General features: G+C 37.9%; 1 protein-coding gene across 2 annotated transcripts in view; it reads right to left on the bottom strand.

Annotated features, from left to right (window-relative positions):
• Positions 1 to 16,204, bottom strand: part of ERCC6 (ERCC excision repair 6, chromatin remodeling factor) — a 74,875-nt gene that overhangs the window by 29,561 nt on the left and 29,110 nt on the right. For both annotated transcript variants that reach the window (XM_045567837.1, XM_045567838.1), the window contains 3 exons: positions 15,322 to 15,450; positions 11,190 to 11,348; positions 3,822 to 3,957 (listed from right to left, as the gene is read on the bottom strand). In XM_045567837.1, coding sequence (XP_045423793.1) covers positions 3,822 to 3,957; positions 11,190 to 11,348; positions 15,322 to 15,450 — 424 coding nt within the window. The remainder of the gene's footprint in view (positions 1 to 3,821; positions 3,958 to 11,189; positions 11,349 to 15,321; positions 15,451 to 16,204) is intronic.

Here is a 16,204-nt window from a genome sequence, read left to right as displayed (position 1 = left end):
ACATGTGATGGTAGTTTCACATATGGCCAAGTTTCCGTGTCATTTTTGCTTTTTAACCACATACTGCACTTCCCAAAGTGAATGTTAACATTCTATTTCAGTTTCCATTTGGGGCCAACGGTACCTGGACATGAGAGAAAAAGGCCCAGACACTGACTGACCATGAACATTTTGATGAAGCAGGTGTGTACTCTCTACCTAGAATACATGTTGAAACAACTGGCAACACTTCCTTCAGCATCTTTTCTTTTTTCAACTACATAGAGGAAGAGACCTACAACATTCTTTGTTTCTCACAATAAGAAGAATTGCCTAAGTAAATGTTATATATCAGGGACCATACTAAACTCTTCATGCACACATTAACCCAGTAAATCCTCACAAAATTACAAAAAAAAACCCACCCATTTTACAGGTGATCAAACCAGGCTCAGAGAAGCTAAGTGACAAGGTCACAAAGTTATAAAATGGCAGATCCAAGATTCAAACCCTGGTCTGGTAAGCACAAAACCTATGTACTTAAATTATATGCTATTGTTGCTTTTCCCACTCTTATGCTTCTAAATGGCATGAATTAATCAAAAAGAGACAAAACTTTTTAAATTATCTAAAATATTACACAATTACTAGATCCTACATAGCAGAAAATGGTGTGAGAAAGTGACAGTTGTTTCATAAAATAAGCAATTTCTCATTATACATCTTCCAACAAATTGAAAAAAGGATCCTTAACTGTTAAATAAACTGTTAAATAAAGAGGCCACCATTCACTGTGAGTTATAAGTATTACAAGACTGTCTTTCTTTCATTATCTCTTCATATATTTTATTTTCCTTCCCCAAGAAAATGGTTGGCTTTTCAAGGTTAGTTTAAAACATAATGTTCATTTTTTTGGAACCCTAACAACATTAAACACCTGGAATACAGTATTTACAGCTATTCAACAAATAAACATTAATCAACTCACATAAAATTTTTCTATGTTAGAAAAAAGGGATCACAAAACATAATGAGAAAAAGAAAATCTTAGGCTCCTATTAAATGAGATTTCAACTGACCATTTAAAGGAGATTCAGAAGCCTGAAAATTTATTTATAAGATTTTGACCATTTCGTTGAAACTATCAGATGTATTAATATATATATATATTTTTTTTTTCACACATTTGCTGGGTGTGCATTTGACAATTCTAAACTATGCTGCCAATCAAAGAGATTATTAACAAAGATAATATAGCATCAAAGCTAAAAGGCAATTTGGGGAAGAATGATAGATGTACTCTATCACTGATAGATGCATTTGATCATTTGATATCTGCTTTCCAAATGAAAAATTTTCAAAATGTTATGCCATAGCAGCTACAACAAAGCATTTAGAAAATAAAGATAATCCATGTGAATGATAAGCAAAACAATTCTGGCATTAACCTTTTAAATATTTCTAAAGAGAAGTTCTCTTCTCTTCCCTATTTCATCCAGTGCTGATATCCCTATGTCAGAGCGCCACTGTTAAATTGAGACAGGACAGTCAGTGGGCACAGAAAGCTCACCCATGGAAAAAAGAAATCTTAGCTGATAAGGAAGGAAAGGAAGTCAGGCATTAGATGCTGAGTTAGAAGACAGACCATCATTATTGACACAATATTTGAAATATGAGTAAACACAGACTCTATTACAATCTAACACACCTTTGTAAGCCAGCAGGTGTGCATGGAGTGGTGACAAAGATCTATATACACAGAGAGGAAAGGAAGGAGCAGAGGAACCGCATGCCACTTGGGTGCTTGAATCCAGACGCCGAAGTTAAGATCTTTAAAAAGTCACTAATAAGGCCTGTACAAAGGAACTACTAATACATTCTAAATATGTCATCAACACAAATAATAAATTGATATTAACATTAATAAAAAATAATAAACTGTGTTTCTAAGTCAAGAATATGATTTGATAGATAAAAAAGTACGTATTTTCTATCTTTTGCATAACAGCTTGCATCTTGAGAGATCTGAGATGCTTTATAATGGAAAAGGAACAGTAGAGAGTTAAGAGTCTGAGTAAAAACACAAGGAAACTTTAATACTGCTTTTCCTCAAAGTTAAATAAGAAACTTCAAGTTAAAGTCACCGGTAAACTGTAAAGCACTGAAAAAATTATATCAACCGTGTGATGATGCATGTGTCCATGCATGTAAAACCACCTCAGAAGGTAGAACCATTGTAACCAAAAGTGAAATATCTCCTCTTTCCGGTTTTGCCCTTCAAAGAAGTTAAAGAAGCAAGTTTCACCAACAATGTCACTGTTAATTCTATTTCCATTAATGAGTCAATGTACTTGGTTTACATGAAGGTAGCTCTTCAGGTTATAAAAACAAAGGGACTGCAGGTAAGCCCTGATCCAGGTGAAGATATGAAATACATACACTTCACTACCTCAAAAGAAAATAAAAGGATAAAAAATAACATATGAAAAAATTCACCTTTATAAGACAAATGGCAACTAATGAATCCTGCTACAGGATTTTGCAACACAAAACACTGAGATGTCAACGGATAATGGAAACGAAAACAGAAATCACAATGTTTTATAAAGGGTGGTGATAGGATAGTTACAATTTAGAGTTTGACTAGAAAACAATCTATACTGTTACTATTTTCATACTGCTAAAAATCACTTTTAAAAAATCACAGCATTTACCCGACTTTATTAATTATCTTAACTCAGTTTGTTTTCCACTTATCATTTAAAATTCTGGGCAAAGGCAGTTGGTAACAGTAACAAGGTTCCATCTCACCTTACTTGAGCTACCAAATCACAGATATTTCTGATTCACTTCCACCAAAAGTTCTACTTACCCATGATCATGGACGTAACAAGAATTTGGAGGAAAAGCGGTATTGGAAAACTCACAGGGCCCCTGGAGTTCTGTGGTTCCTGTGTGGACACTCCACGGCCCTGGCACCTGGCAATGCTTTCATGCTACAGGAGAGCCCACCTGGGAGCTCAGAACACTCAGGAAAGAAAGAACCAACTCCTAACAAGCTGCTACTTCTCAATAATGTAGCCTGCAAACCTACAGTGAAACTGTGTGACTGTTATTTGTTCAGCAAATGCTTAGGGGGCACTGGGGATACAAAAACAGACACAGTCCATACCGTCTAGATGGCGAGACAGATAAGAAAACAAGCAGAATATAGTGTATCTATGTTACTCACAGGAGCACAGATAAAGCTCCATTTTGATAATGTGACTGTTAACAAAACTAAAAGTGAAGAAATAAAACTTTCAAAACATGATAATCAAGTATTCAGGGAACAAAACTCAACTAAAAAGCAACAACACTTACAATATTCAAAAAATGGCAGATTGCTTCTATCATTCATCAAAAACATTCATTAAAAAGCATATTAACAAATTCTCTTACCAATCAGGAGCTATTATATCACTTTTTGTATCCACCTTCCTAAACTGTTGAAAGCTGCTAACGCCCAAGACCCCGGGTTACTGTTCCATAAGCGACCTGATTTATGAGCCCACTCTCACTTCCAGGTTGGGGTGCTGCCTGTGCCCAGTTGTGTTTCACTGGACAACAAACATGTCACAACACCACCACAGATTATTAGAATGATAAAGCCTATATTCATAATTATTTTGAAAATACAGAGCACTCTAAAGTAAGCCAATAATAAAATAATTTTAAATGCACGAAAGAAACACAGGAATATACATTTGAGAAATACACAGATCAAAGAAAAACAAAATATGTAAAATGGAGGGTTTTAAAACAAAACAAACAAAAAGGTACTGAAAATACTATAATGTTACCTTTTTGTGGGTACAGGAACCGGTTTCATGTAGAATTGCCACTCTGAATGGAGGCCACCACGTGTGAAATTCTTTCACCCACTGATGCATCACTGTTGTTGGACAGACAATTACAGTCGGACCCAACCCCTCAAACCTGCACCCAAACATCCAAGAAGAAAACACAACCATGAAAAAGCATATACAGTGATCAACTGCCTCAAAAAATACCCCCCAAACAAAAAAACCTTAATGGTTCAAACAAGAGAATGCCAATTATAGAAATTTAGTGATATTTCTTTAAAGGAAAACTTATTAAGGTTAAAACCCAGTAAGTGAAATTTCCATGATCTCATTCATCAATTAGTGCTGTCATCCCCAGCCCCCAGGCTTCAGACCGGTTAGGAACCGGGCAGTACAGGCTCCGCCTACCCCACCCTCCAAGTCCCTCAAAAAGCTGTCTTCCATGAAACTTAGGAACCCAGCCACACAGCAGGAGGTGAGCAGCAGGTGAGCAAGTGAAGCTTCCTCTGTATGTACAGCTCCCCAAGGCTCGCATCACTGCCTGAGCTCCGCCTCCCCACCCAACTCCCCCCACCCAGTAGAAAAAATATCTTCCATGAAACTAGTCCCTGGTACCAAAAAGGTGGGGTTCCGCTGAATTAGTGGATGCAAGTATTAAGGGAAGACACTAAACACACTAAAATATAACACCTATAGTAACGTAAAAGAAAATCAAATATTATTTAATAAAAATACTTTCCTTTCCCCTTCTATTCCAGATTAGTGAAGCTGAAGTCATTACACAGTGGATCTTAACCTAAGTGAACCTAACAGCATTTAAGTTTGTTTGAAGCTTTCTAGTCTACTGAAAGTTTTCAACCCACAGAGTTTCAATCAATCTTCATAGCCCCGGGAAGCAAGCAGGACAGAAATGCCCCACTCTTGGGGGGGCTCAGAAGGCTGGAGTGACCCAGGTGACATGGTTCCCAGGGGACGGAGGAATGCCCAGAAGTCAGCCTTTGCGTGGCCACAGCCTGCCCTCGCTACACCATGCTGCCCACTCCTCTATGCCATGTTTTCTCTGAAAAGCCCGCACCAAGGGGATGTGAGCTGGCGCTGCTGTGTGGAAAGCGGCTGAGCAGCACACAGCAAGGGCCTCAGCAGCAGCCGCACGGTGACCCAGTGATCCCAACACAAGCACTTATGGACCAGGAGACCCACTGGAGCATTATTTGCGCTGTGGAAAAAGTGGATGCTACCTACATCCATAGATGAATGTCGAATAGCTGTTCCATTTCTTTAACGGCACATGCCAATGGTTGGGGGCCCTACCTGGGTCTGAATCCCGATTCTACACACACTAACTGTGTGATCTCAGGCACATTATTTTACCTCTCTGAACCTCAGTCTCTCATCTTCAAGTGGGAATAATAATAGTTTATAGGGTTATTATGAAGATTAACTCAGCTAACATCTGTAAAGGGCTTAGAACAGTGCCAAACAGAAAATACTGTAAGAGTCTGTTAAATAAGATGGAATATCATAGAATCATTAAAATAGTTTTTGAAGAATATTTAATAACCTGAAAAAATCCTTATAATAAGTGTTTTAAAAACCAAAATTACTTATGGAATCACCCCAATTCCCTTAGACCTAGGCAGGCTGGAAGACTGATCGTGGCCACTGTCTCAACATCCCTTTCTCCTCTTCCTCCTTCCTCACAGAGTCACAGTTTTGGGCAGGGGCCCCTCCCTCTTCCTTCCCACAGACACATACTTTATGGGACTCTGACCCCTGTCCAGCTGTGAATGGGAATCCTGGTTCACCTAGGGCCCCTCAGTGCTCAGTACTCCCCTGCAGCTCTCACAGGTAGTGGCCTGGCCAGACTGACCAACTTAGTAAGGAAGGCCTTACACTCTATCTACGTTGGGGGAAGAGTTTTCTCTCTTGGTCTCTCCTGCTGCATGTACAGCCCAACAGCCATCGGGCAACTGGGCTGCCGTAGTGAGGAGATTTAATGATCACAAGGAGACTTCGCCTTAGGAGAAAACTCAAGTCTCTGTGTCCCTGATGACATCACTGAGCTGCTGATCATGCTGCGTCCACAGCCTCCCCTCTGCAAGTTTCTAAGCGTACCATACATTTTGTGAACGTTTAACCCAATTTGAGGCCAGGTTTCATTTACTTGTAGTCCAATACCCTGATACATTCTACACTGTAGGTCCCTGTCTACATCTGCACCCACCCTGCTCTCCTAGGACAAGGGAACAAGTGTCCCTTTTCTTGTCTGAGACCAATCCCTTTACCTAATCTCTGGAGCTCACACCCCCACAACATCAAGGCTCCCATTACTGCAGCCATGTCATCTTTAGTCTTGCTAGGGGCTGGGGAATAGTCAGGGCATAAGATGAAAATTAAGCATAAGTCAAAACTAACTGTGGCAACCTCTTCACCAATAGACTCATGCTCGGCTCATGTTACAAGAAGCACCTGGGAAACAAGACTGACCCAGGGGACCAGAGGCCCACACACCTGCCTCTTACTCACCTGGAGCAGAGTCCCTGCACTTGGTACACTGTCATTCTTCCCCTCTCCTCCCCTCCCTTTTCCTGCCCAACAAAGATGTGCAATGCTTGAAGTGAAATACACATGCGTTATTACTCCACTGTACACACTACCCCATGCTATCTCACTACTTCTCCCAACTTCAGTTCTCTCTAGGTGCTGATAATGCCAGATCAGGCCTCCAGCCAGATCTCTTTCCTGAACTCCAAGCCACCATATGCCAAATATCTCACTGCTGCCTCGAATGTCCCACAGCACCATACACCACCCTCCCCATGTTCCAATCCAGTGGGCAGAATCGTCACCCACTGTCCAGGCGCCCAAACTGGAAATCTGAGCCTTGAGTTCAAGCAGGCCCACTTGCTCTCCACCGCTACTTCCTGATTCCTCTCAAAGCCGCCACATCTCTCCCTCTGGAACTCCAGTTCCAGCCACTCTCGTCTCTCATCTGAGTTACTGCACCTTGCAGCATGATCATTTCAAAATGCAAAATCTGAATGTCTCATCCCGTCACTTCAAAACCTTCAATGGCTGCCCCCTGCTTCTTGGGACAGAGTCTAAACATGTGGACCTGGCCTCCAAGGCCACGAGGACTGACCTCTCTAGCCTCGCCTCTCTCATGCTGCCATCCCAACACCTGCTCCTGTGGTCAGCACCCCACCAGCCTGAACTGCCTTCGGTTCCCACATGGTGCATACCCCTCTGACATGACCTTCACCTTTTCCATTTGTCTTCTAATCCCTCCCAGCCACCTTCTACTTGTCCTTCAGACCTCAGCTTCCTGACAGAGCCTTCCCTGTCCCTTTCTCTCAAGTTAAGAATCCTTCCTCAGTACACCCCCTACCAACCCTGTCGTAACATGTATCACCCTTATTGTAACTGTTAGATCCTTCCTAAGCTCTGTGAGAGCAGGGATAATCTCTTCTTCAAATGATCTCAATGCCTAGCTTACAGCAGGTTATTAATGAATATTGGCTTTATTACATGAAAACTTTTTTTAAAACTGGTAGAAAATATGTCAAATGCTAAAAGAGATTATTTCTGAGTTAGGAGATCATAAGTGATTTTTATTTTCTTGCTATAGCTCAATAAATGATTCCCCTACACTTAAAACAATTGTTATAAATAAGAGTAAATCATACAGTGCTTGAAATATTAAAAATCATTTTCTACCTAACTGAAAGATAACTTATAATTCTAACAGAAAAGCAATGAGATTCTGGCCAAGGCCTAACTTAAATGAGGCCTGCTCTTACGTTCTAACATGACAAAATGCTTCTGTCCGTCCACTTTGAAACCCTCCCTGCCTCCAGCTACAGGCAGTCACTGCCCTGCCCCTCAATGGGTTGGAAAGGGTCAGACAACAAAAGCCAGAGGCTACAACAGACTCTGACACTTCCTACAGAATTTCTAAGCTGCGCTCCTCACCAAGGGCATGGCCTGGGCAGGTGCTCTCAAGTTCCCTGGGGAGAAAAGGACTCTGCTCTGGCCCCTTCCATGACAGTATTCCTTTCTAAAAGGATTAAATACATCAGCTTCTTTCAATCCTCCATGGGGAATAAAAGAGAGTTATCATCAATATGCACTTAGCAGGGATTAGGAAACAACCAATCAAAAGCTGTCTACAATATTTAAAAACAAACTCATACTCAAATAAGCATAAATACATAAGCTTTTACAGGTTACTCAGCATTTTCTTTTCTCTTTTATAATATGCCTCCTGCAAACTACTACACTGATGAATCACACTTTGTCATTTAAGGCTAATATGTTCACCTGGCTGCCATCTATCTGGCATTATTATGCCCTTGAATTTCTGCCATTCGCCGCCCTCTGTTAGAAGAACATGGAGGTTTTCATGCTGAGTTGTAATCTAGGGGCAATCAAATCCATTAACAAGCACATCAACTGAACCACCCTTTTCCAACCCTCAGTACCAGTGAGATGAGCATAAGAAATGGCTAAATGTACTAGAATGATTAGCATCAATTACCAAACAGACTACAATTCCTTTCATCTTTGGTTATTACTGATTACCTAATGAATTTCGGGCAAGCCAATACTTCCATGGTCAAATATTTCAACCAACAGGATGGAAACCTGCCAGTCATACCTAGAATTTACTAGGAATTTTTATAACGTAAAATATTAACCCTTGAAAGTTTAACTTTTTCAGGATATTTATTCATAATTAGAAATTAACTAAATGAAAGACTTTAAAGTTTTAACTGAAGTTTGAAAGATTAATTTACAAGGCATGTCCGGAAAGTATCCAGCTCATATGAAACATGGAGACCTTTATGGCTGGACAGACTTCGTATTTCCTCTCCATCATAAAATTCACGGGTCTATCACTACAATATGAACGGCAAAGTAAAAAGAGGGTCGGGTGTCCCATATGAACTGGGAACACAACCATCAGTACAGATTTTTATTAACCACATGTAATGTGCTTCTTCCTCTTTTAAAAACAAACAAAAATACAACACACATTTAAAACAACAACAAACCAAACTTCTTTTACCATGAAGTTTCTTGGTATCACAGAGACTTAAACTTCTTCATTTTCAAAGTTCATGGACCTTAAAATTACAACATGAAACCATTTCAAATTAGGGCCCAAAAATCTAGTTTGCAAGAGTTCAGAGGAAATGTACATAGCCAGTGAAGCAATACCAGCTCACACAGAATTTAACTTGACCTCAAGTGCTGACTATTTTTCTTTAGGAAATAAACATAGAGGACAACTCCCACGTTCATCTCGTTTCAGAGGAGGACATATTATAAAATTGCTAGAAAAATGCTGTGCAATTTGCTCTGGGACACGTAAGGCAGAGGGGACCGATCTCCTCAATGCACCTCTTTTCACGGAGAGCCCAGTTGCTCAGCTGATACATTACCACGTTCTTGAAAGCCACTTCTACCAGTACTATTTTAATAAAGACGATCTGGGCTATAGTCCAATATGCCACACTATTTCATTATAGGAAAGAGGATATGAGCATTGATAGTTAATTGATTACAGTTGCTGCTCATTATTAGCCCTGAGTTCACTTCTAGTAGGACTGCCACCACTCAAGAGAGTATATTTTAATTTTTAGATCGAAACTGCACTGCAGGGATAACTTTAGATTTTCTAGGACCAGAGTATGAGACTCCATACAGGTTTCAGGATTAGAGGAAGGGAAGGGAAGATAAGAGGTGAAAAATAACAAAATCCCAGAAATCATTTAAGGAAACAAATGCAGTCCTAGAAACCATTTGGGACAGTTCAGGGCATTCTAGTTATCAAAAAACACAATACAGTTGCAGAGACCAAGCCAACCAAAGAGCTTATTTAGCATAGAGAAAGCATGTTTTAAAATGCTAAACTAGTGACATTCACAGTTAAGGAAACACTAAATGCCCATTTTCAACTTTGAGTTTTGCCTTGGGCTGGAATGTTTTCACATGCTTCCAGGCAAAACGTAATAGAATTCTAATATTTGAAGAAAATCCTCTGCTTATTGACTAAATACAACTGGTATTCTAAAATATTCTAAAACTTCAAACACTCCTCACAAGAAGTGCTGATCTGCTAAATTAATGAAAGAGAAAGAAATGAAAACAAAGCACTAAACTATTAAGAATAAAAAAAAGTTCTTGACTCAACAGTTTACAGTTCATATTTGGCTCTCTACTGAACATTTCTCTGCCAGTGAAATAGAGTACAGACAGTAACTTTCTGCAGTTGCTGACTTCAGGCACATCGACACTTTTATTTTATTTATTATTTATTTAATTTTTTTATGTTGACACTATTTTAAAGGCATGGCCAAATCATACGTAGTGAGTGTCTGAAGTTTCCAGGACGTAACCATCTAGTACATATCTTGCTCTTATTCATTAGATAAACCTACTGAAACACGAGGCATTCTTGGATTATCTGGGTTCAAGATTAAATATCCTGCATTAATTTACTTAACAATATTTTTACCAATACTGATTTCTGTAGTCAATTTGCGGCTTAAATATGGAAATGCTCAGTATTTTATTTCAAGATAAAGTATTTCTGTCCTCCCATACCAAACAGATTAATCCTTTTTTTTGAGAATATTAAAACTTTAATAGTTTAAATTTCTATAGAGAACAAAGATTAAAATCTAAATGATAGTTTTCTATCATTTTAGACAGTCATTTAGGTTTTGGCCTTAGAATTTATATAAAATTCGTAGACTGAAGGTGGGCAGAAAGCACAGCAAGCAGACAAGTAACTTCATTCAAAAAAAAAAAAAAAGAGAGCAAGCTGTCTATAAATGCTATCATGCACAATGATTATAAAGGAAATTAGGGAGAATGTCTTCTTCAAAGCTCCAACTTTCCCCATGAATACACTTTGTATTTACTGTAATGCTTACCTGGTCTCCTGCCAGAACAAATATTTTAATATAAAATTTAATAAATGGAACTAAACGTATTATGTCTAATTTAAAATTCTATATTGTGTAAACTATTGATATTAACATAATTGAGTTTGTAAACAATCCATTTGTAGAAGCTAACCTTAGACATCGTATTGACCCAAAATATCTAGTGGGGCTCATCTGCAAAATGAAGCATCAATGCCTGGAATTCATTAAAAGTGTTACATGTTTAATTTCTCCTGCCCTACAGCTCCATTGTCTCGTAAAATTTTTCCTTTGATGTCCCCCACTAAAAGAATTAAAGGAATATTGTAATTGAAATGTCATCAATAATTCACAAGACCCTCCTCCACAGCAATACATCTGATGAAATATTAATTGAGCTCCACAGACTGACAGTCTGCAGAGGAGCACTTGCCTGTAATTTGAACCGCGAGTCCTGATCTTGCTGTAGCTCAGACCTGCCAAGAAGGCAATTATCTGGATGGTCTTGCCCAATCCCATTTCGTCTCCCAGAATTCCTCCTGCCTGCTGGCAGTGCAATTCCCACAGCCACCTAACACCTGTCTGCTGGTACCTACGACAACAAACACCAACAAGAAAAGAGAAAATGGCAAATCGTGGATAATACAGATCGTAACAGAAAGTACTCATGAATTAATCATTTGGCTAGGTTCTAGTACCAGTCAGAGAAACATGCCACATGTGTGTTTTACATGAGGATTATATTTATAAGGTCATACATTTTTGATCACCTAGGCATAAAATCACAAATTTTTCTTTACAGAACGTTAACACATTTCTAATTAAACTGATAGATAGGGTAATTAGGGACTATCTCATTTCTTTTTCAACATTAGAAATAGCTTGGTAAACAAGCATAAACTTATTATCTTTTATTCACTCTCTTTCTGGGAAAAAAATCCCAAATTTTTTTGTATATAAAGCTCCATTAATTTTTCCACAAAAAAAGGCATTAACATTTATTTTTTCAATCTCAACTGCATCAAAAAAGCAGGAAGCAGACCACCACAATTTACAACTTATACTGTTGAAACGTCACTTGGTAATCATACTATCTTTTTATAGGAAAAATTAAATTACATTTTAAAGCCATAAACAAGTGTAAATAATAGGGCTGCTCTCAAAATTAGTGCATAACAGATGATTCTGTCATATTACTAGCAGAAGCAAAAAAGAATAGTTTAAAGACTCAACAGTACAAAAGGTCTTTTCAATGTTTGAAAGCAGAAATTGATTCGGGAATTTTACCATCGGTACAAAAAGACCTTAGCTATGAAGATTTTAAATAAAGAATACAGGTCAAAGAGAAAGAATATATCCCCTCCCTCTTCCAACCAAAAGTAGGAATTGGTATCTTCCTTTCTCCATCAATGTCATGTTTAGTCTGTAACCTAAAAATGAAGTTTAAAACGGAACAATGCAAAAAACATTTCTAGGAGGAATGGTGTGAAGATTGTACGCCAGGTTAAAAAATCTAAAGCAAAAACCACCAATGAAAGCCGAAGGATTTTTTTTTTTCCCAAAGAGAATACCAAGGCTGAGTTGCCTTGTTACTTCACCTTTAACTCACCTTTAAAAAGGTGGTTTTGTTGTTGTTTTGCTGTCCAAATATTTACTATTTGGTACTTGGTATGTCTATCTAAAATCTCATTTTGGACTAGGGTTCTTGCTGAACTGATTTTAATTTCCTCTCCACAAATACGTCCTAATTAACTTTCCCCCAGTCTTTTGCAAAGCAATTCTAAAAGTCAGACTCTAGCCATAGCCACTACTACTTATAATATATGATCTCAGCTTTTGAAAAAGACATACTCCCAAAAGCTCTGCAAAAAAACTAATGTGTAATCAGTTTCTAGAATCACTAAATTCTGGTCAATTAACCTCCTTTTACTGAGGTACAGAACGACTATGGGACCAATTCCTTCTAGGCAGGGACCAAAAACCTCCCAGTGACCATGTTGGCGTTTTACCACTACATCACACCGCCCACTTCCAACACGGGTCCAACAACTGTCTTTGGGGCAATCCACTTAATTAAAGTGAGGAGAATCTGGAAAGGAGCAATTGAGAAATTCTGAAAGGAATGGTAACCAGTATGGTATCCCAGGAGTTGGGGAGGGAATTGGGACATCTGGATTCGATGTGACCCAGGAGAGGCAGTAACAGTATTCCGGGTGTTTCCTCGTCTACAAATCTCATCTCCACTGGCTTCAAACAGCACATGATTTTGTGTTCACAAGAAGATGATTACCACTAAAAAAATGATTTAAAAAAATATTTACTAAGCAGTCCTGTAAGTCATATCTCTACATGGAAATCCTCAAAACTAGGGACAGTGTACAAAGATGGCAAAGAGGGGCTCTTTCTTTCCACCCATAACACATGAAGGCCCTATTCCTTAGGAAAAGTTAAAGATTTGTATAAACTATTGTACAACAATAAGGAAATTATTATATCCTGTTATCCCCAGGAGACTGAAGCATCACAACATGACCACGGATAATTGGTGTACCTTGCATTGTCACACTAACCCAAGACTGCACTTACTAGTGTGGCTGAAAGTAAGGTCAAAAGAATGATGTTTGTCATTTGACTGCTAAATTATACAGACCAATGCATTCGCTGGGCAAACTTTCAAAACCAATTTAAAAGTTAAACATTATCTTGCAGAAAATAGCACTTAAATGGCTAATTGTACCTTCTAACTCCCTTGTGTACAACTATATGCCCTGTTAATTCAATTCCACAGAGTGCAGTAAATACAGTAAAAAAAGAAAAATATCTCTACAGTTTAAAATTAAATTGGCTGGCTAAAACTTCATCATAAAAGAAAAATGGAGACTCTATCAATTCTATTAATTTTTTTCATACATCCAAAGAAAAGGAACAGAATTTTTATGACATCTATAAAATATTTAAAATCCTGGTTATTGTAGAGATAAAAACAAAATACTTTCCAAGAATATGCAATTAATTAAAAAAACATTTATTTATATTAACTAGTATAGAGTTAATTATCAATACACTGAATCCTATACACTCGTAGTAAGCAAAGTTTGGTTCTATTAACTGTGAGATTTCTTTGCTAGAAAATCTGACATTTATACATAAATGCACACTTGACCCTTGAGGATGTTCGCTGTATCACTTCCTGTACATGCAGAAGTACTGTGCCTCTGTGAAATCAATTTAATCTATAATTGGGTAATCCTTTTGCTAGTTCAACACTGATACTATTTGGCCTATTCCTTGATAAGCAATCACTTTACAGAAAATGAAAAGAGTTGCCAATAAATGTTGTCTTTATTTACCTTTCCCTAGTTAATTTTCATTTGGGAGAAGCAATAAACAACGTAGCCACCTCTCTGGGCTATTTTATCTGCAAAAATCACTAGAAATTCAGCTTTTACCTTCTGCATAGTTAGTTCTTCCTCTGCCCAGCTGTAGCAATCCAGCCATGTCACTTCACACCTTTAGGATATGGCTTCCTATATGTTTAAGAGGTTAAAATAACTACTCTTCACCCCTCTACCCTCCCCAGAGAGAGAAAAATTAAAACTATAATATTTAATATAAGCTCCTTGAGAGGAAATACAAAGAGCACGTTGTTTTTAAGTAGACTTCCTCCACAAGTTTAGGACATGGCTGACAGCTGAATCTATGAAGGAGATTAAACTTAATCATCTCAAAGAAAGAAGTCTGCATCCTGCTCCCAACTACAAACTGATGATACAAAAGAGTCCTAGAGAAGCTATTTAATGGTTTAACTTCCTACATGCATCTAAGAAGCCTTCCTAAAGCATCTTGTTAAGTAAATCCCTGGAGGGATGAGACTGAAAATGCTCCTCAGTATCTCCATTCATCACAGGAGACTGGCCAGCCCTTCCAGACCGTGAGCCTGCATCTGTCGACCAGGCAGCATCCGGTCATCTGTAACACTTGGCCACTTTACATAAGAAACGTAGGCAGCTTCAAATAGCAACTTAATCCTCAAGGTGTTGCCTGTATCTTCTCTTTTGACATCAGAACGACATCTACATAAAATATTTAGATGTACATTTGGTAGGCTCGAACGTATTATACCCTCAGGTACAACACAAGACACTCAGAAAATAATCTCAAGTTTTTTACTTCCCTATAGAAGTAAAAAAAACACAAACCCTCCCCAATATTAATTTTAATATATTAAATTAATCTGATACAAGTTTGGCACCTTAAAATTACTAAGAACAAAAAATAATTATACACAGATGGCTTTTAAATGTGCTGCTTTTAGTCTGCTGAGATAGGTCCATACAGATTCATCAGTTCACAAGCATACCCAATGTGCACTTTAGTCAATTTATTATCATCTAATTTTAATGAACAGCATGTGGCTAAAATTTCATTTGACAGTGTCTGTTTTTGCAATAAATTGCTGCCAGTACGTTAAGGGCCTACAGGTAACTACTGTGTAATTCCTAAAATATTAATTTGCACATAATGGCTTGATGACAAATATAAAGAACTGATCACATGGCACATACTTGAAAAGCTTTTTGAACAGAAAGCCCGGCACTTTAAAACCTTCATCGAACTCGGCATCACTTTCCTCAGAATCGTCTCCTAGTTTCAGACGCTTCTCTTTGTCCTGCAGTCTCAATTTATTCCATCTCCTACAATGAAAATAAAAATCATATTTCTGTTATTTTGGGTACAAGACAGATTAAAATATATAGTTCCAGATCATGCACAGGAAACAACAGGCAAATCAGAATGGTCTTTCAGGTTTCTGCTGCCATCATTATCCGAAACACTAATATTCAAAAAAGAAAAACAGTTCTCTCTTCCTGCCTTCCCAATTCATTTCTTGTTTGAATTGTTATAGCTGCTCTAGAAACATTTCTGTAAGGTCTCATTTCATTATCAAAACTACTTGTTCCTCTTCTGGCATACCCTAAGAGAGAAATTTCTCTGCTAGTTCCTAAGATATATGAACTTAGCTCTATAAAAGATTCAGGAAAAATTTCAACATAACTAACGTATCTCCAAAACAATACAGTGTAATAAAAATAGATTTTATTTACTATTACTATTTCTGTGCTCAAGATAGTCATAGCATAAAACAGCATAGTACCTTGGACATAAAGCAACTTTTTGGTCAAAACCACTGTATCAGATCCACATTACTGATTACCCTACTAGGGGAGACATCAACAATATAAAAGTACTGATAGTTATACCACTGAGAAAAAAATGTGTTCACTGAATAAAGTCTAAGTTATGAATTTAGTAACATGATGCTTTTCAGATATAAAATGAGCGTTTATATTTCAGAAGGGAGTCACCATGTACATTTAACAGGAGAAATGTTGGTCATATAAACATCTAAAAGTCTTAGCAACACATCAAGGTTGTGGGGAAGATGCA

Source organism: Lemur catta, chromosome 14, assembly GCF_020740605.2.
Source record: "Lemur catta isolate mLemCat1 chromosome 14, mLemCat1.pri, whole genome shotgun sequence".
Taxonomy (NCBI): Eukaryota; Metazoa; Chordata; class Mammalia; order Primates; family Lemuridae; genus Lemur; species Lemur catta.
The sequence above is the reverse complement of the archived record's forward strand: the minus strand, read 5'-3'. Positions and strand labels throughout refer to the sequence as shown.